Genomic DNA, 14,443 nt, shown 5'->3' with positions numbered 1-14,443 from the left:
GTGTTGTGAGCTAAAAAGAGTAGCCTGAAACAATCGCTTGCTTAGCATCCGGTGTAGCATTCCCTGTTGAAATGGGGTCAGAAGCAAAAGTGTGAGCATCACATTTCATAACGCAGACAGTTTTTAGGGAGCAGTATGGCAATTCCAGCAAGTCGGCTACGAGACGGTGGTGAGAAATGGGTTTGCCGGATGATGTCAGAAAGCCTCTGTGTTTCCACAGGGCGCCAAAGCCGTGCACTATGCCTAAAGGCGTAGCGAGAGTCGTAAACGTTAATTGTTTTGTCGGCAGCGAGCAGGTTTAAGAGTAGTACATCGTTTCACAGTAATGTTAGGGAAATCTAATCTAATGTGTGAAACAGCAAAAGGAGGAGTGTGAGCTCACCATAACCCACAATGCAACGTGCAACAGCACGCAGACACAGGGGAAGGCCAGCTGATGCAGGGTCTAGTCTAGTAGAGAAATATGCAACAGGGATTTGTCTTGCATGTTCCTGAGTCAAAACTGATGTCATGTCCCTTTGGTCAACTGTGTTAAGTTTAAGTAGTCCAAGTGTCGGAGCTGACAGTAATGCATTCTTTATATCATTAAAGGCAGCAGTCGACGAGTCAGTCTAGGTCAATTTGTCATGCGCAGAAAGATGTTTACCATAAATCATGAAAGAGAGGGGTGCCTCCGTTTTTTATCAACTTATCTTTAACATTCAGTGAGTATCGAAGCACCTAGGATTACATATTGTTAAATGAAAGAAAATCACGTAAAGGTTATCACCTTGACTTGAACGCATGAACACATGAATGATAATATTAAAGAATGAGAAAAATGAGTCTTTGCTCGATAAAAGACAAAATAACTTATCAAGTACAAGGAAACTTGTATGAATGAAGACAAAATGAGTCTAAATAAAGATAAAAGATGAGATAATGCTTACTTCTGATGAAGAAAAAAATCTTTCAGGTCCAATTCTGTGGTTCAGATAAGTTTCGTTCACTATTCTGGGAACCCAACTTACAAGTCCGTAGTCGTGGATCTGTATGTGCTCAATAAAGGTGTGTTTTACAGAGCAAATATTAATTAAATAAATAAAGGTGTGACCTCGTACAGGTAGTGCCTGAAGTCAATTACACATCATATGGTTTCACCTGACAGGTTAGTCAATCAATATAAAATAGTTGTCAACTGATCACAGTTCACGACGTTAGACGGCATGAGTCACAGTCTTTGACAGGCAAAGCCATCAAGTTTGGAGGCCTCTGTTGGTGCCTTGAGGAACGAATCGACACACAATTAATAGTTTGTAGAATTTAGACCATGTTCGGCCTGCATGCTTGTCGGGCTGTGACGAGAGTTTTTAGAGATAGACTTGTCCTGTGTCTTGTCTGTTGATGAGGGAGAATGGCATGCAAAGGGTGACTGGCTCTTATCAATTGACGCAGATGTCACCATGACTCATAATATCAAGGAGCCACAGGAGCAATGATCCTGTGGCAAGGGACGTCACCGGTTGTAGTTCATGCATTCAAGGATCATTTATTGTCGTTGTGCAACACAGGGATGCACAATGAAATGGAGATGGAGCCCATTTGCAACAAAATAAAGACATTCCTGCCAGGATCATTCCGATAAAAGCACACAGCCAACTGTGAGAAGAGATTAAGGACATAGTATTACAGGTATATCTGGGAGCAAAACCATGAAGAAACTTAAACAGGTCACTTAGCTTTCAGACTCAGGTCAACATACCTTCCATTGTATTTTTGCGACAGGTGACCAAAGATGTTGGATGCAATGAGGTAGGATATGCTGTCCGCCAAGAAGACTGTCCCTGACACAAAGATACAGATTGTTTTCGTAGCAAACGTCTTCACAGGAAAATAACTTACTAATACATGACTGTGTTGGAGGTTTAAACCACTGCAGATGCTCTAAAAGGATGATCTTAAATGATTGGTGAAAAGCTTCAGCTACACCCTGATAAACTCTTTGCAGCATCAATGCAAATACCTAGCTGCCATTTGCTTGCACACATGGTCTTCATCATCCAGATAGGAAGGGCTACCTCCATTATGGCAATAATCAGAGTTGTCAAACATATGGCTCCTGGAAAGCAGAGCAAATTTAATTTAGTATGCTCCCAACCCTCATACCATTCCACAGAGCAACACAAGTATGTCATCGCCTACTTCTATTGTTATAAAACCGAAGTATTGTGTGGGAGTGGAGGGCTGAGTTTGGTAGTGTAAAACCAGCCATAGTCAATACATATCTGTGATGCGGAGACGAGCATGGAGGACTCAGAACATATCAGTTGACATCATGGATGTATAAAAAAGAACTGGATACTCCCAGCCCTCGGTCTAGTCTCGGGCTCTTTCACATTAACGGAGGAAAGAAAATAACTCTGGATTCAACTGTTTGTACATTTTATAACTTTTAGGATCAAATGATTAATGATAAGGGCTATTCATTTGATGGTACTGGGAAGCTGATTTACCTAAAAAAAATTATCTGCTTAGTTACAGACGTCTATTTCCCAATGCAAGTCTATGGGAAGAAGTATTTTTGGGCCCAATGGCATCACGTGGCGGATGTATGTAAAATCAGCTTCGAAGCTTGGCGCTCTTCCTTGGGGCTTGGTTGACATAAAAACTGTGCTTTATTAGTAAACCATTGGCCATTTCTTTAATTGAAAATACCAGCAGCAATGAGAATGTATGGATCCTTCAGGAGAGTCAGCAGTGGAGTCCCTTTTTCCATCTGTATAGAAACATAAAACATCTTTTTAGAGAAGCAACAGTTCTAATGATAAACGTTGTAATACAAAGGGGAAGGCCAGCTGATGCAGGGTCTAGTCTAGTAGAGAAATATGCAACAGGGATTTGTCTTGCATGTTCCTGAGTCAAAACTGATGTCATGTCCCTTTGGTCAACTGTGTTAAGTTTAAGTAGTCCAAGTGTCGGAGCTGACAGTAATGCATTCTTTATATCATTAAAGGCAGCAGTCGACGAGTCAGTCTAGGTCAATTTGTCATGCGCAGAAAGATGTTTACCATAAATCATGAAAGAGAGGGGTGCCTCCGTTTTTTATCAACTTATCTTTAACATTCAGTGAGTATCGAAGCACCTAGGATTACATATTGTTAAATGAAAGAAAATCACGTAAAGGTTATCACCTTGACTTGAACGCATGAACACATGAATGATAATATTAAAGAATGAGAAAAATGAGTCTTTGCTTGATAAAAGACAAAATAACTTATCAAGTACAAGGAAACTTGTATGAATGAAGACAAAATGAGTCTAAATAAAGATAAAAGATGAGATAATGCTTACTTCTGATGAAGAAAAAAATCTTTCAGGTCCAATTCTGTGGTTCAGATAAGTTTCGTTCACTATTCTGGGAACCCAACTTACAAGTCCGTAGTCGTGGATCTGTATGTGCTCAATAAAGGTGTGTTTTACAGAGCAAATATTAATTAAATAAATAAAGGTGTGACCTCGTACAGGTAGTGCCTGAAGTCAATTACACATCATATGGTTTCACCTGACAGGTTAGTCAATCAATATAAAATAGTTGTCAACTGATCACAGTTCACGACGTTAGACGGCATGAGTCACAGTCTTTGACAGGCAAAGCCATCAAGTTTGGAGGCCTCTGTTGGTGCCTTGAGGAACGAATCGACACACAATTAATAGTTTGTAGAATTTAGACCATGTTCGGCCTGCATGCTTGTCGGGCTGTGACGAGAGTTTTTAGAGATAGACTTGTCCTGTGTCTTGTCTGTTGATGAGGGAGAATGGCATGCGAAGGGTGACTGGCTCTTATCAATTGACGCAGATGTCACCATGACTCATAATATCAAGGAGCCACAGGAGCAATGATCCTGTGACAAGGGACGTCACCGGTTGTAGTTCATGCATTCAAGGATCATTTATTGTCGTTGTGCAACACAGGGATGCACAATGAAATGGAGATGGAGCCCATTTGCAACAAAATAAAGACAGTAGTAAATTCCTGTAGTGCATTTTTTTTTTTATTTGCATTGTAAGGAACGTAAACAGCAGCAGCAAAAACAATTCTCTGGGCAGATTATATGGCCGACATCTTCACAAAAGTTCAAACAGGAGAAAAATCATTGTCGATCACGTTTGACTGTGTTTGAGCACCGAGCATCATGATGTAAACACAGAGTCCACCTCCTCTTGTCCCACCGGAGTCCCGCGGTCCGTCCTGTTGTTCATCAATAGGGCCTTGACGCTAGTGTGGGTCTTTCTCATGAAGAGGGAAGTAATAGCAGTTTTCCATACAGGGCAACATCGTGGAGATGGTAAGAATACTTGAATTTAAATTCTCAGTTCTCAGGCGGAGCTTCTTTAATTTTCTTTCAATATCGACTGGAACACAAGACACAACGATTGCATTAAGTACAACATCTACTTCTTTTAAGCAATTGTCACTGTTGTATGTATAAGAAACAACCCAGTCACTGGAAAAAATGTTGGCATGTATGCGTCTCCAAACCTGGGTGAATGTTGATGTTTCTGAACCATGAATACGTTTCTCATCAGCCTCATATCGTGCTGGCAGAGATGCACAATACCACCTCGTTAGCATTGAGAAACAATTGGTTAGAATTAGGCAACGGAATTGCTTGGTTGGGGTTAGAAAAAATTATCATGGTTTGTGTTAAAATAATAGGGTAACGATGTAACGTAACAGCTGTAAAATGACTGTAAATAAATCCCTAGTAAGCGCAACAATGCTTAGTTTTAAGTCTTAAGTGAACGGCTATTTCTGGTTTCACACAGGATACAAACAGCGGTCGTCTGGGTGAAAGTCCTGTGTTTGTTCGACGCCCCCTTAGTGGACTTTCTCACTGGTTATAGTCGTTATTATACCACGTAACTTTCAAATACGTTCACTCAATAAACTATGTCACTTGCTTTGAGCGTCGCTCGTTGCACTACGTCACTGTTTCTGAATGAATGTAATAACTTCCACATTTGATTATGTATATATATAATATCACTGGTTTGCAGAAACGTACAATGCCAATATTTCTTCACTGGCGACTGGGCTGTGACAAATGTGTTTATCAGTTGTTTTTTTCTTCCCAGCTCTCACCAAATGTTCCTCCTGCCGAGATGGACTAAACAGGAAGATGCAGAGAGGAGCGAAGATTATATTTACTGTTCCAATTATGGCCATGAGCCAGGGGAAGCCAATCGATGCCACTGTAGGACCTGCAATAGCTGGACCTTTGGACAGAAGAGACAATATTCAACACCTCGATAGAAAAAGAATCTAACTTTCAGGCTTGTCGGACTGTTGCTCATTAGCATAGCATTAGCATAGCTGCAGTTTACTGTTTAAGGTGGGTATAAACCTGTGTTGTTAGGAGCAAATTAAACGGTCTATTAAAGCCCAGTGCTGACCTGACCTACAGACATATTTCGACTGAGTTTTAAGATCATATATCTCAATATAAGGTAAAGTGTTATTAATTTCTATCAAGGCAATAGTTTAACATTTTGAAAAAGGTTTCGCTTTCTTGCCGAGAAAGATGAGAGATGAGATGATCAATGCAACTCTCATGTCTGTATGGCAAATACGAAAGTACCACCAACTTAGCCTAGCTTAGCACAAGTACTGGAAACGGAGAAACAGCTGGCCTGGCTTTGTTGTCCAAATCTAACAAACTCCACGTAACAGCACCTCTAAAAGCCATTAATCCACAAGTTACTTAAAAGAAGCTCTAAATCTCTGAGCTTGCAGAGACGCAGAGTCCGATAAATATTCTGTGAGGTAACTGTGCTTACCCACGGAGTATCCGATGGAGATTGCTACATCAGCAATAGCATAAACTGTACCATATACCGGCACATATCTCAGATCTACCAAGTTACCCATGAGAGGCATTATTGACGAGTCCACTGTGCCTGATAGAAATGAGATAATCATTCATTATTTCAACCAACAAGAAATTAGTTAGTTAAAAAGCAAATATTAGGCATGACTTACCAACTGAAAAGCCAACAATAGCATTCAGAAAAAGCAAATGATAGATGTTCTTGGAAAATCTAAACTGAAATTTAAAGAAAGACATTTAAAGTATATCATGGATTAAAGCCTGACAAGAACTTAGACAGACGTTTAAACATTCCCCACTCACATTTGGTAACTTTTTTACTGGTTTCAATGTCTTATTTGTTATGCATACAAACACGTTTATTGTACAGCCTGTGAATTACAATGTAATTATCGAGTATAAAGGGTGTCAATAAAATGAAAAAATGACTGAGAGGTTAGGTGATAAGGGGGAAACACACTTGTGTGTAGAGGGACTTGGAAATAAGAAATAAACTATACTATTAGAAACGATACCTATTTCATTACTATGGAGTTCTGTACCTTTATTAAAATAGGAAAACTGTGTTGTTATTGCAATTAAATTAGTTTTCTATTTTTTTGAAATGGCATAAAAAAATATATACCTTCAATGTGAAAATATTTCAATTATGAAATGTGTACATTTCAGGGTACATTATATTTGTTGCAAAATATCAGGGTAAACCAGGGAAGAAGGGTGTACCTCTATAACTGTAGCTATAAAATAGTCTAATAGAATGTAAATGTATTCCTTGTACTTATTCACTTCTAGGTACCCATGGTTGTATTTTAATGTCATCAAAATGTACTCACATTTGGGATCTGCAATCTAAAGCAGTCAATCCTAAAGACTGGGTCAGGACCAATTGGTGGGTGGCAGGAGATTTTATATCTGCAGTACACCTTTAAGCCACCTGGGGAGCCTGAATGTTTGTATTATTCTGATAATTGTAGCCTACTTATAACATTAAATCTAATATGAAAGGCTAGCGTACATTCTGTTTGTTTTACTGATGAGAGGGAAAAAAACGAAATGTTTGGTTTACCTATTTAAGGTAATATGAGGTGATGGCAGTAAAAATGGTCAAGAACGTTCATACGCTCACAAATTTGCTCTTCTCACGATTTATAGACAAGGCCTACTGTGAATTGTGTGGAATGATTTGTCATTTTTTTAAATAGGGTCCCCAGAAAAAAGGTTTGAGAAACACTGATCTAAAGCGTTTACTTAATCTATTCAACTCACAGAAATGGTGGTTATTCCTGCCAGGATCATTCCGATAAAAGCACACAGCCAACTGTGAGAAGAGATTAAGGACATAGTATTACAGGTATATCTGGGAGCAAAACCATGAAGAAACTTAAACAGGTCACTTAGCTTTCAGACTCAGGTCAACATACCTTCCATTGTATTTTTGCGACAGGTGACCAAAGATGTTGGATGCAATGAGGTAGGATATGCTGTCCGCCAAGAAGACTGTCCCTGACACAAAGATACAGATTGTTTTCGTAGCAAACGTCTTCACAGGAAAATAACTTACTAATACATGACTGTGTTGGAGGTTTAAACCACTGCAGATGCTCTAAAAGGATGATCTTAAATGATTGGTGAAAAGCTTCAGCTACACCCTGATAAACTCTTTGCAGCATCAATGCAAATACCTAGCTGCCATTTGCTTGCACACATGGTCTTCATCATCCAGATAGGAAGGGCTACCTCCATTATGGCAATAATCAGAGTTGTCAAACATATGGCTCCTGGAAAGCAGAGCAAATTTAATTTAGTATGCTCCCAACCCTCATACCATTCCACAGAGCAACACAAGTATGTCATCGCCTACTTCTATTGTTATAAAACCGAAGTATTGTGTGGGAGTGGAGGGCTGAGTTTGGTAGTGTAAAACCAGCCATAGTCAATACATATCTGTGATGCGGAGACGAGCATGGAGGACTCAGAACATATCAGTTGACATCATGGATGTATAAAAAAGAACTGGATACTCCCAGCCCTTGGTCTAGTCTCGGGCTCTTTCACATTAACGGAGGAAAGAAAATAACTCTGGATTCAACTGTTTGTACATTTTATAACTTTTAGGATCAAATGATTAATGATAAGGGCTATTCATTTGATGGTACTGGGAAGCTGATTTACCTAAAAAAAATTATCTGCTTAGTTACAGACGTCTATTTCCCAATGCAAGTCTATGGGAAGAAGTATTTTTGGGCCCAATGGCATCACGTGGCGGATGTATGTAAAATCAGCTTCGAAGCTTGGCGCTCTTCCTTGGGGCTTGGTTGACATAAAAACTGTGCTTTATTAGTAAACCATTGGCCATTTCTTTAATTGAAAATACCAGCAGCAATGAGAATGTATGGATCCTTCAGGAGAGTCAGCAGTGGAGTCCCTTTTTCCATCTGTATAGAAACATAAAACATCTTTTTAGAGAAGCAACAGTTCTAATGATAAACGTTGTAGTTAATAGCTTTTAAGACCAATTAAAATGAAATGATAATGAAATGAGCAACTTACTGGTACTTCTACTACATTATCAAGGCTCATCACAATCTTTTTTAAATAAAATGTTTATTTATTCACCAGTTATTTTACTTTGGCCTTTGTTTTGTCTTCTTATGAATAATTGTGCCAAGTTTCTATGGTTCAAGTTTAATTGGGTTGCCAATAAAAACTATTAATTTTCAGTTTTTCAATCCAACCGTTGATAATTGACAGTTTGTAGAAAATGTTTTAAAAAGGTGTGAAAATGTAAATTGTATTTTTTTTTTTAAAGTAGCATTTAACTGAGAAGTTGTACACAGACCTTTCCAGGGGTCAATGTTTGATTTTCTAAACACAGGTGTGGTATTTCTTTGAATCAATATGTCACTGTACCTCTGCTTGCGCACGCGATGGTTTAAAGATGAGGGCATGTAAACCTGTGTGGATAGGGAGACAGGACAATCTGATGTACAAACAACACCACATGTAACTGTTTCACTCTCTTTGAGGAGGATTAAATGTTTCATCTTATGTACACCATTCCACAGTACCTCCAGCCAACACAGCAATGACAGCCAGGACCAGGAATGGAGCCATTTTGCCAACAAACTGATACATCACACTGCCAAATGGAGCCCCTGTTTCGGCATGAAACAAATAATTGATAATTACAATGAAAAAGTTAAACAATGGAGTAGAAGCATAATTAGGTGTCTATGATTCAGACCGCCATGCTGGTAAATGCCCCATTTGTCTGAGCTGGAGCCTATCACAGCATGCATTGGGTGTTTTAGAACTTTGTGGGCATGCTGCCAATCAATGCTTTTTTGTCAATAAAGTACTTTGTGATTTTTCCCAACATTCACTATATGACGATATACAGTATATTTACATTGAAATACAAAATCACGTTTACTGTAGTAGAATGATTGATATGATTGGATAGATGCCATTTCAAGTTACTAACATGTTACCTTATATTTGCTTAGTACCAAGCAAGAAGTGTGCAGCTGGCTTCTAATTGCTGAAGCCTTAAGTCCTTTCTTTCTTCAGACTGAGTTTATCTTTCATAACGGTCATCAATAATAACATTTTAAATTTTACTATGAATGTTATTTATCATTATTTTAGACAGAAAACGGTTGAGAAGCATGTGCTCTTTTGTAAATAATAATAATCCATGATTAAAGGGCGGTACTATGTTTAATTAATGGAGTCGTGCAAGTCACTGCATTGTTCAATGTACAGCAAACATTTCAGAATAAAAGCCTTGGGTTTACAATTGAAGGGATTCTTCAACATAAATAATCTAGAGAGATTCTACTTTGAAACAGAAACTGTAAGTGTTGAGTTAAAAATAAATAACTTGTTTTCATGTCCGTGACATCTTCTACAGATATAGACATCAAATGTGCATCTATAATCAAGCAGATTTAAAGCGCTTTCACCCAAAAGCTCTTTATTTTTGAGTGCGCAGTTGGATGCTCCACATACCTATCAATCCTAAAGCCACTCCAGTGAATGATATACCCATTGCACGCCCTCTCTCCTTGTCGCCTTTGTACTCATCAGCCAGCATACCCATTCCTGAAAACCAAAAGTAATACTATTAATAATATCATTAGTGGAATAATTAATGGGATCTATTTTTTTCTTTTCAAATCTTTTTGAACATGAACACTAAAGTCCTAATTAAAACCTTCAGCCGAATGTATCTGTTGTTTTTGTGTATTCAAGTCAATATTGTAAAATATTCAAAAATAAATATCTGACCTGACACAGAAAAGCAGGATCCACCCACACCTTGCACTGATCTGGCAACCAGCATTAAGATGAAGCTAGATGAAAAGGCAAACACTTCCAACGAACAAGTGAAGATTAGATTGATAATACCCAAGAAATAATGAATAATAAATGTCTGTCTTTGTGGGAAAAACAACGTTTTACATTTTGACATTTTTGACTATGATATGTTTCTATCCATTCAAAAACTACATACAAGATGTCCAGGGTCAATTTCATCAAGGCCCCCAAAATATCTGGTTCAGTAGTTGATTTAGCTTCTCGACCTATTGCATTGATAAGCAGCATTGTATTTATACAATACAGTAATTACATTACTGGTTCTTAAGTCTGCCAGTAATGTCAGCTAGTGTTACTGGTTCTTAAGTCTGCCAGTAATGTCAGCTAGTGTTACTGGTTCTTAAGTCTGCCAGTAATGTCAGCTCGTGTTACTGGTTCTTAAGTCTGCCAGTAATGTCAGCTAGTGTTACTGGTTCTTAAGTCTGCCAGTAATGTCAGCTCGTGTTACTGGTTCTTAAGTCTGCCAGTAATGTCAGCTAGTGTTACTGGTTCTTAAGTCTTCCAGTAATGTCAGCTAGTGTTACTGGTTCTTAAGTCTGCCAGTAATGTCAGCTAGTGTTACTGGTTCTTAAGTCTTCCAGTAATGTCAGCTAGTGTTACTGGTTCTTAAGTCTGCCAGTAATGTCAGCTAGTGTTACTGGTTCTTAAGTCTGCCAGTAATGTCAGCTCGTGTTACTGGTTCTTAAGTCTGCCAGTAATGTCAGCTAGTGTTACTGGTTCTTAAGTCTTCCAGTAATGTCAGCTAGTGTTACTGGTTCTTAAGTCTGCCAGTAATGTCAGCTAGTGTTACTGGTTCTTAAGTCTTCCAGTAATGTCAGCTAGTGTTACTGGTTCTTAAGTCTTCCAGTAATGTCAGCTCGTGTTACTGGTTCTTAAGTCTGCCAGTAATGTTAGCTAGTGTTACTGGTTCTTAAGTCTTCCAGTAATGTTAGCTAGTGTTTTTGCAACAAATTTTGCACACTTGTCATTCCTGGTGAAAATAAACATCTGATATAGGTTTCATATTTTTATGTAAAAAATGGCTCTCTAGCGACTGGCGACACCTCTCGGCCAGTATGTCCGATTTACTTGAAATTCGACAGACAAGTATATCAAAAGCTTTTTGATATCTCTTTGCGTTTACAAAATATGGACCAATAAACTGTATTGGTCCATATCTTGTATATCTTTATTAACTTCAAAAGCTTTATGTTTGACCGAATGGTGTAGCCGTAGCGAGTGGGTACTTTACGTGATTCCCCATCAAAAAAGCTGACGTAACTCCACTGGACTTATTCCAAACGGTCCCAAACTTCCAATGCTTGATAACACTCATGGCCTGAGGATGTCTAAAAACTAATTTTCATAGTACTCATAGCTCTACCTGCTGGTGAAAGGAAATCTGCGTTTTCTGACAAACAGCATCTACTTTACATGACTTTTACACTATGTGGTTAACACTTGATATAGAGCAACATAATGCATGTTTGCACATGTTCTGTAGAGCCACTCAGTGGCTACAGGAAGCAGTGCACTATTTGCAAAGCAACGCAGGAAAAAAACGTTCAACTCGCAGGCACGTTGTCCGATGGTCGCGGTCCCACCGCCACCCCCGACGGAGGATGCGAGGGTCCGTTCATCGATCCTCGCAGCTTTAATTTGGTCTTTGAAGTGTTCACACAGTTTTTTACATGCAGAGCTGTTGTCTGAATGCACTCTAGTGCAATACTTACAGGTAGTCGAAAAGAAGATTATGCAGAAACCAGCACACATTGGGATGTGGTATCCAATCCTGTAAAATATACAGTGCATAGGTAGGGCAAAGTGAGTCATGTATTTTGGAGCTTGATAAAAGTCGGCATATTTCACACAGATCAAAGTCACTCACCTGTCAGTAAGTGGCCCCATGAAAGGGTTAATGATGAGCTGTATGGTGGACTTGGAGGCCAACAGCAGTCCTACTTTGATGTTGACTTCATCCAGATGAGCATCTGCATAAGAACAGTCTGATTTGGGGAATTTCTGGGCCTCGGTGGAATCACTGGAGAGACCTGGGGTCTGGTGTGGAGGTGCAGATGTGGAGTCCAAAATCATTGATCTATAATTCGGTGACTGGTTGACGGGAGGATTGACTGTTAAGTCGGTGCTGTTCCCAGGAGTGGTGGTGGGAGCCTGGCCAATCCTGTACAGGTAACTTGGAAGGATGGGTACTGTCAACAAATAAATCCATAACAAAATCTTCAACTCACGGTTTGATGCCTTCAGCAGTTTTCCCAATAAATTAAATGCAGCGTTGTTATCTCTGCCAGGTGTAAACCTTGGGTGAGGTTCTGTGTTCAGTTGTGTGTGTGACAATGTGAGTCTGATTGTCTGTTTGTGCACCTCTGAGTCTGTCCACGACTAATCTTGCATCCTACTACGGCAAACTGCATAATATTTGGCCCCAAAATATTATGCAGTTTGCTGCAGTAGAATGCAAGATGAGTTATGGCTGCATGCTCAAGGACCTCTCATGGTTTCGGTGACTTCGGTAACTTTTTCAAAACACCTCTTATTAACGCTACCTTTTGGCTAACCACTAACGGTGCTACTAGTGCACACACTGCTGCACCCCGCCACTGAGCCACTGCTAAGCGGGCTTTACAATCGGGTGAGTTTATTGTATGAAGTGCATTATACGACGACTTCAAGCCCACTGCTTGTATAACGCCGCTGCTCGTTTTTGAATTTAAATGAAATCTGTTTGACAATGCTTTGGTCGTTGTAGACACACCTGACAGAGATCTTCACTCTACTGAAGGCACCTTTCTTGTTCAGTACTGTTTTTTTAAAGGTGACCATGACCCGTTTTCCCTAGTTTGAATTAAATTGTTGAGTTTATGCAGGTAAGTCCCCTTTTATCCATCAACACATTACTCTACATAAATGTACAGGTATAGCAAGCTTCAAAATCAAAATTATATAAATTATTAAAATAAGTTTTCCCATTGCAGTGGGAAAATACTATATCCTTTACCTATTTATTAAACTAAAGGTAGTCAAATTTAAATATATTGAATCAAAGAATCCTGGAATTACATCAAACTAAAAAACATATTTAATTTAAGTAAAAGTATTATATTTTTACTATTAGCAAAATGTAAAAGTATCAATAACAGCATTTATCCAGATAAATGGTCCCTGTTGGTGTTATACCATTATATTATATTATATTTTTATCACCGCATATCCTCACTGATACAATAATGTGTAAAACACATTTTACTGTTTATACATGACATATTTTGTATTTAACACCTTAATTTGGAAAAGTAACTTCAGCTGTCAGATAAATGTAGAGGACTGGAGGAGAAGAGAAAAAAGAAGTGAGAAGTGACGGAAAAAGGTCAAAAAACAAAATAACAACAAAATTTATCTGTGTCGGCCGTTATGGCTTATCAACAATTGGCAGTTGATATCACAGTCAAAAAACATAATCAGGGGCATCTATAAAAGTTATAACGTTATGTTTTTTGTTGATCTAATCAGTGATTCAAAACAATGATAGCTCAGTGAAAGTACAAATTAATACTAATATATATATATATATATATATATATATATATAATATTTTGATAGCAGTTTAAGGAAGGGAAAAATTAAGGTTTCAAGTTAAGAGTTTTCTTTAAAATCTGCTCCAGCACAAAACATTTTAATACATTAAAATCATGTTGTTTAGTATACAGTAAATTAAATATTTTTTTCATAAAGGAACAACAATGGCATTATGTAGACAAGCTGGAATTAAAAGGCTACATTTCTGAAAACGAATTCATTTTGGTGATGATTAAAGATTTAACATAGTGAAATTGGAAAATATTATTCATACATATTGTTTGGTAGCATTTTTTGACACTGACATTCTTGTCTACTCAGGACATGAGAAAATCATTTTTTGAAGAAATGCACAAGGGTTAAGTACTGTAGGTATACTTAGCCACATTCCACCATTGGTTGGTAAAGTGTTACAATTTATTGCACAACAGGCTGTATGTCTGAACCTACCAACCACTGACAGCAGCATATTATCCAGGAACAAGGCGAGAAAGACAATAACCAGGGTCATCTTCTTCAGCTGGGCCTCCTGTCTCAGCCAGGTTAGTAAGTCTAGGTTAGACAACAAACAGTATTTGTCATTGTATTTCAGCTTCAAATTCCAATTCACTGTTGAAATCTGC

General features: G+C 38.4%; 1 protein-coding gene and 1 pseudogene across 2 annotated transcripts; both read right to left on the bottom strand.

The window, feature by feature from the left end:
* LOC137888158 (retinoic acid receptor alpha-B-like) overlaps nucleotides 1–14,443 on the bottom strand; it is a 236,078-nt pseudogene that overhangs the window by 189,858 nt on the left and 31,777 nt on the right.
* On the bottom strand, nucleotides 4,014–14,344 carry LOC137888193 (synaptic vesicular amine transporter-like). Of its 2 annotated transcripts, none has more exons than XM_068731533.1 (15): nucleotides 14,271–14,344; nucleotides 12,115–12,436; nucleotides 11,960–12,018; nucleotides 10,158–10,241; nucleotides 9,879–9,971; nucleotides 8,936–9,022; nucleotides 8,778–8,821; nucleotides 8,242–8,302; nucleotides 7,550–7,645; nucleotides 7,289–7,370; nucleotides 7,134–7,185; nucleotides 6,020–6,083; nucleotides 5,818–5,937; nucleotides 5,123–5,256; nucleotides 4,014–4,392 (listed from the first exon to the last, which is right to left on the bottom strand). In XM_068731533.1, exons 1-15 carry the CDS (start codon nucleotides 14,329–14,331, stop codon nucleotides 4,372–4,374), a joined length of 1,380 nt encoding a protein of 459 aa, XP_068587634.1. In that variant the 5' UTR covers nucleotides 14,332–14,344; the 3' UTR covers nucleotides 4,014–4,371. The 2 variants fall into 2 exon arrangements, with proteins under 2 accessions (XP_068587634.1, XP_068587635.1); XM_068731534.1 differs by having other exon boundaries at nucleotides 7,289–7,364.

The sequence above is a fragment of the Cebidichthys violaceus genome, unplaced genomic scaffold (assembly GCF_023349555.1).
Source record: "Cebidichthys violaceus isolate CVI_PGR_0920_01 unplaced genomic scaffold, fCebVio1.0.p SCAF_52, whole genome shotgun sequence".
Classification (NCBI taxonomy): Eukaryota; Metazoa; Chordata; class Actinopteri; order Perciformes; family Stichaeidae; genus Cebidichthys; species Cebidichthys violaceus.
Note: the sequence above shows the minus strand (reverse complement) of the source record. Positions and strands in the feature narration are given on the sequence as shown.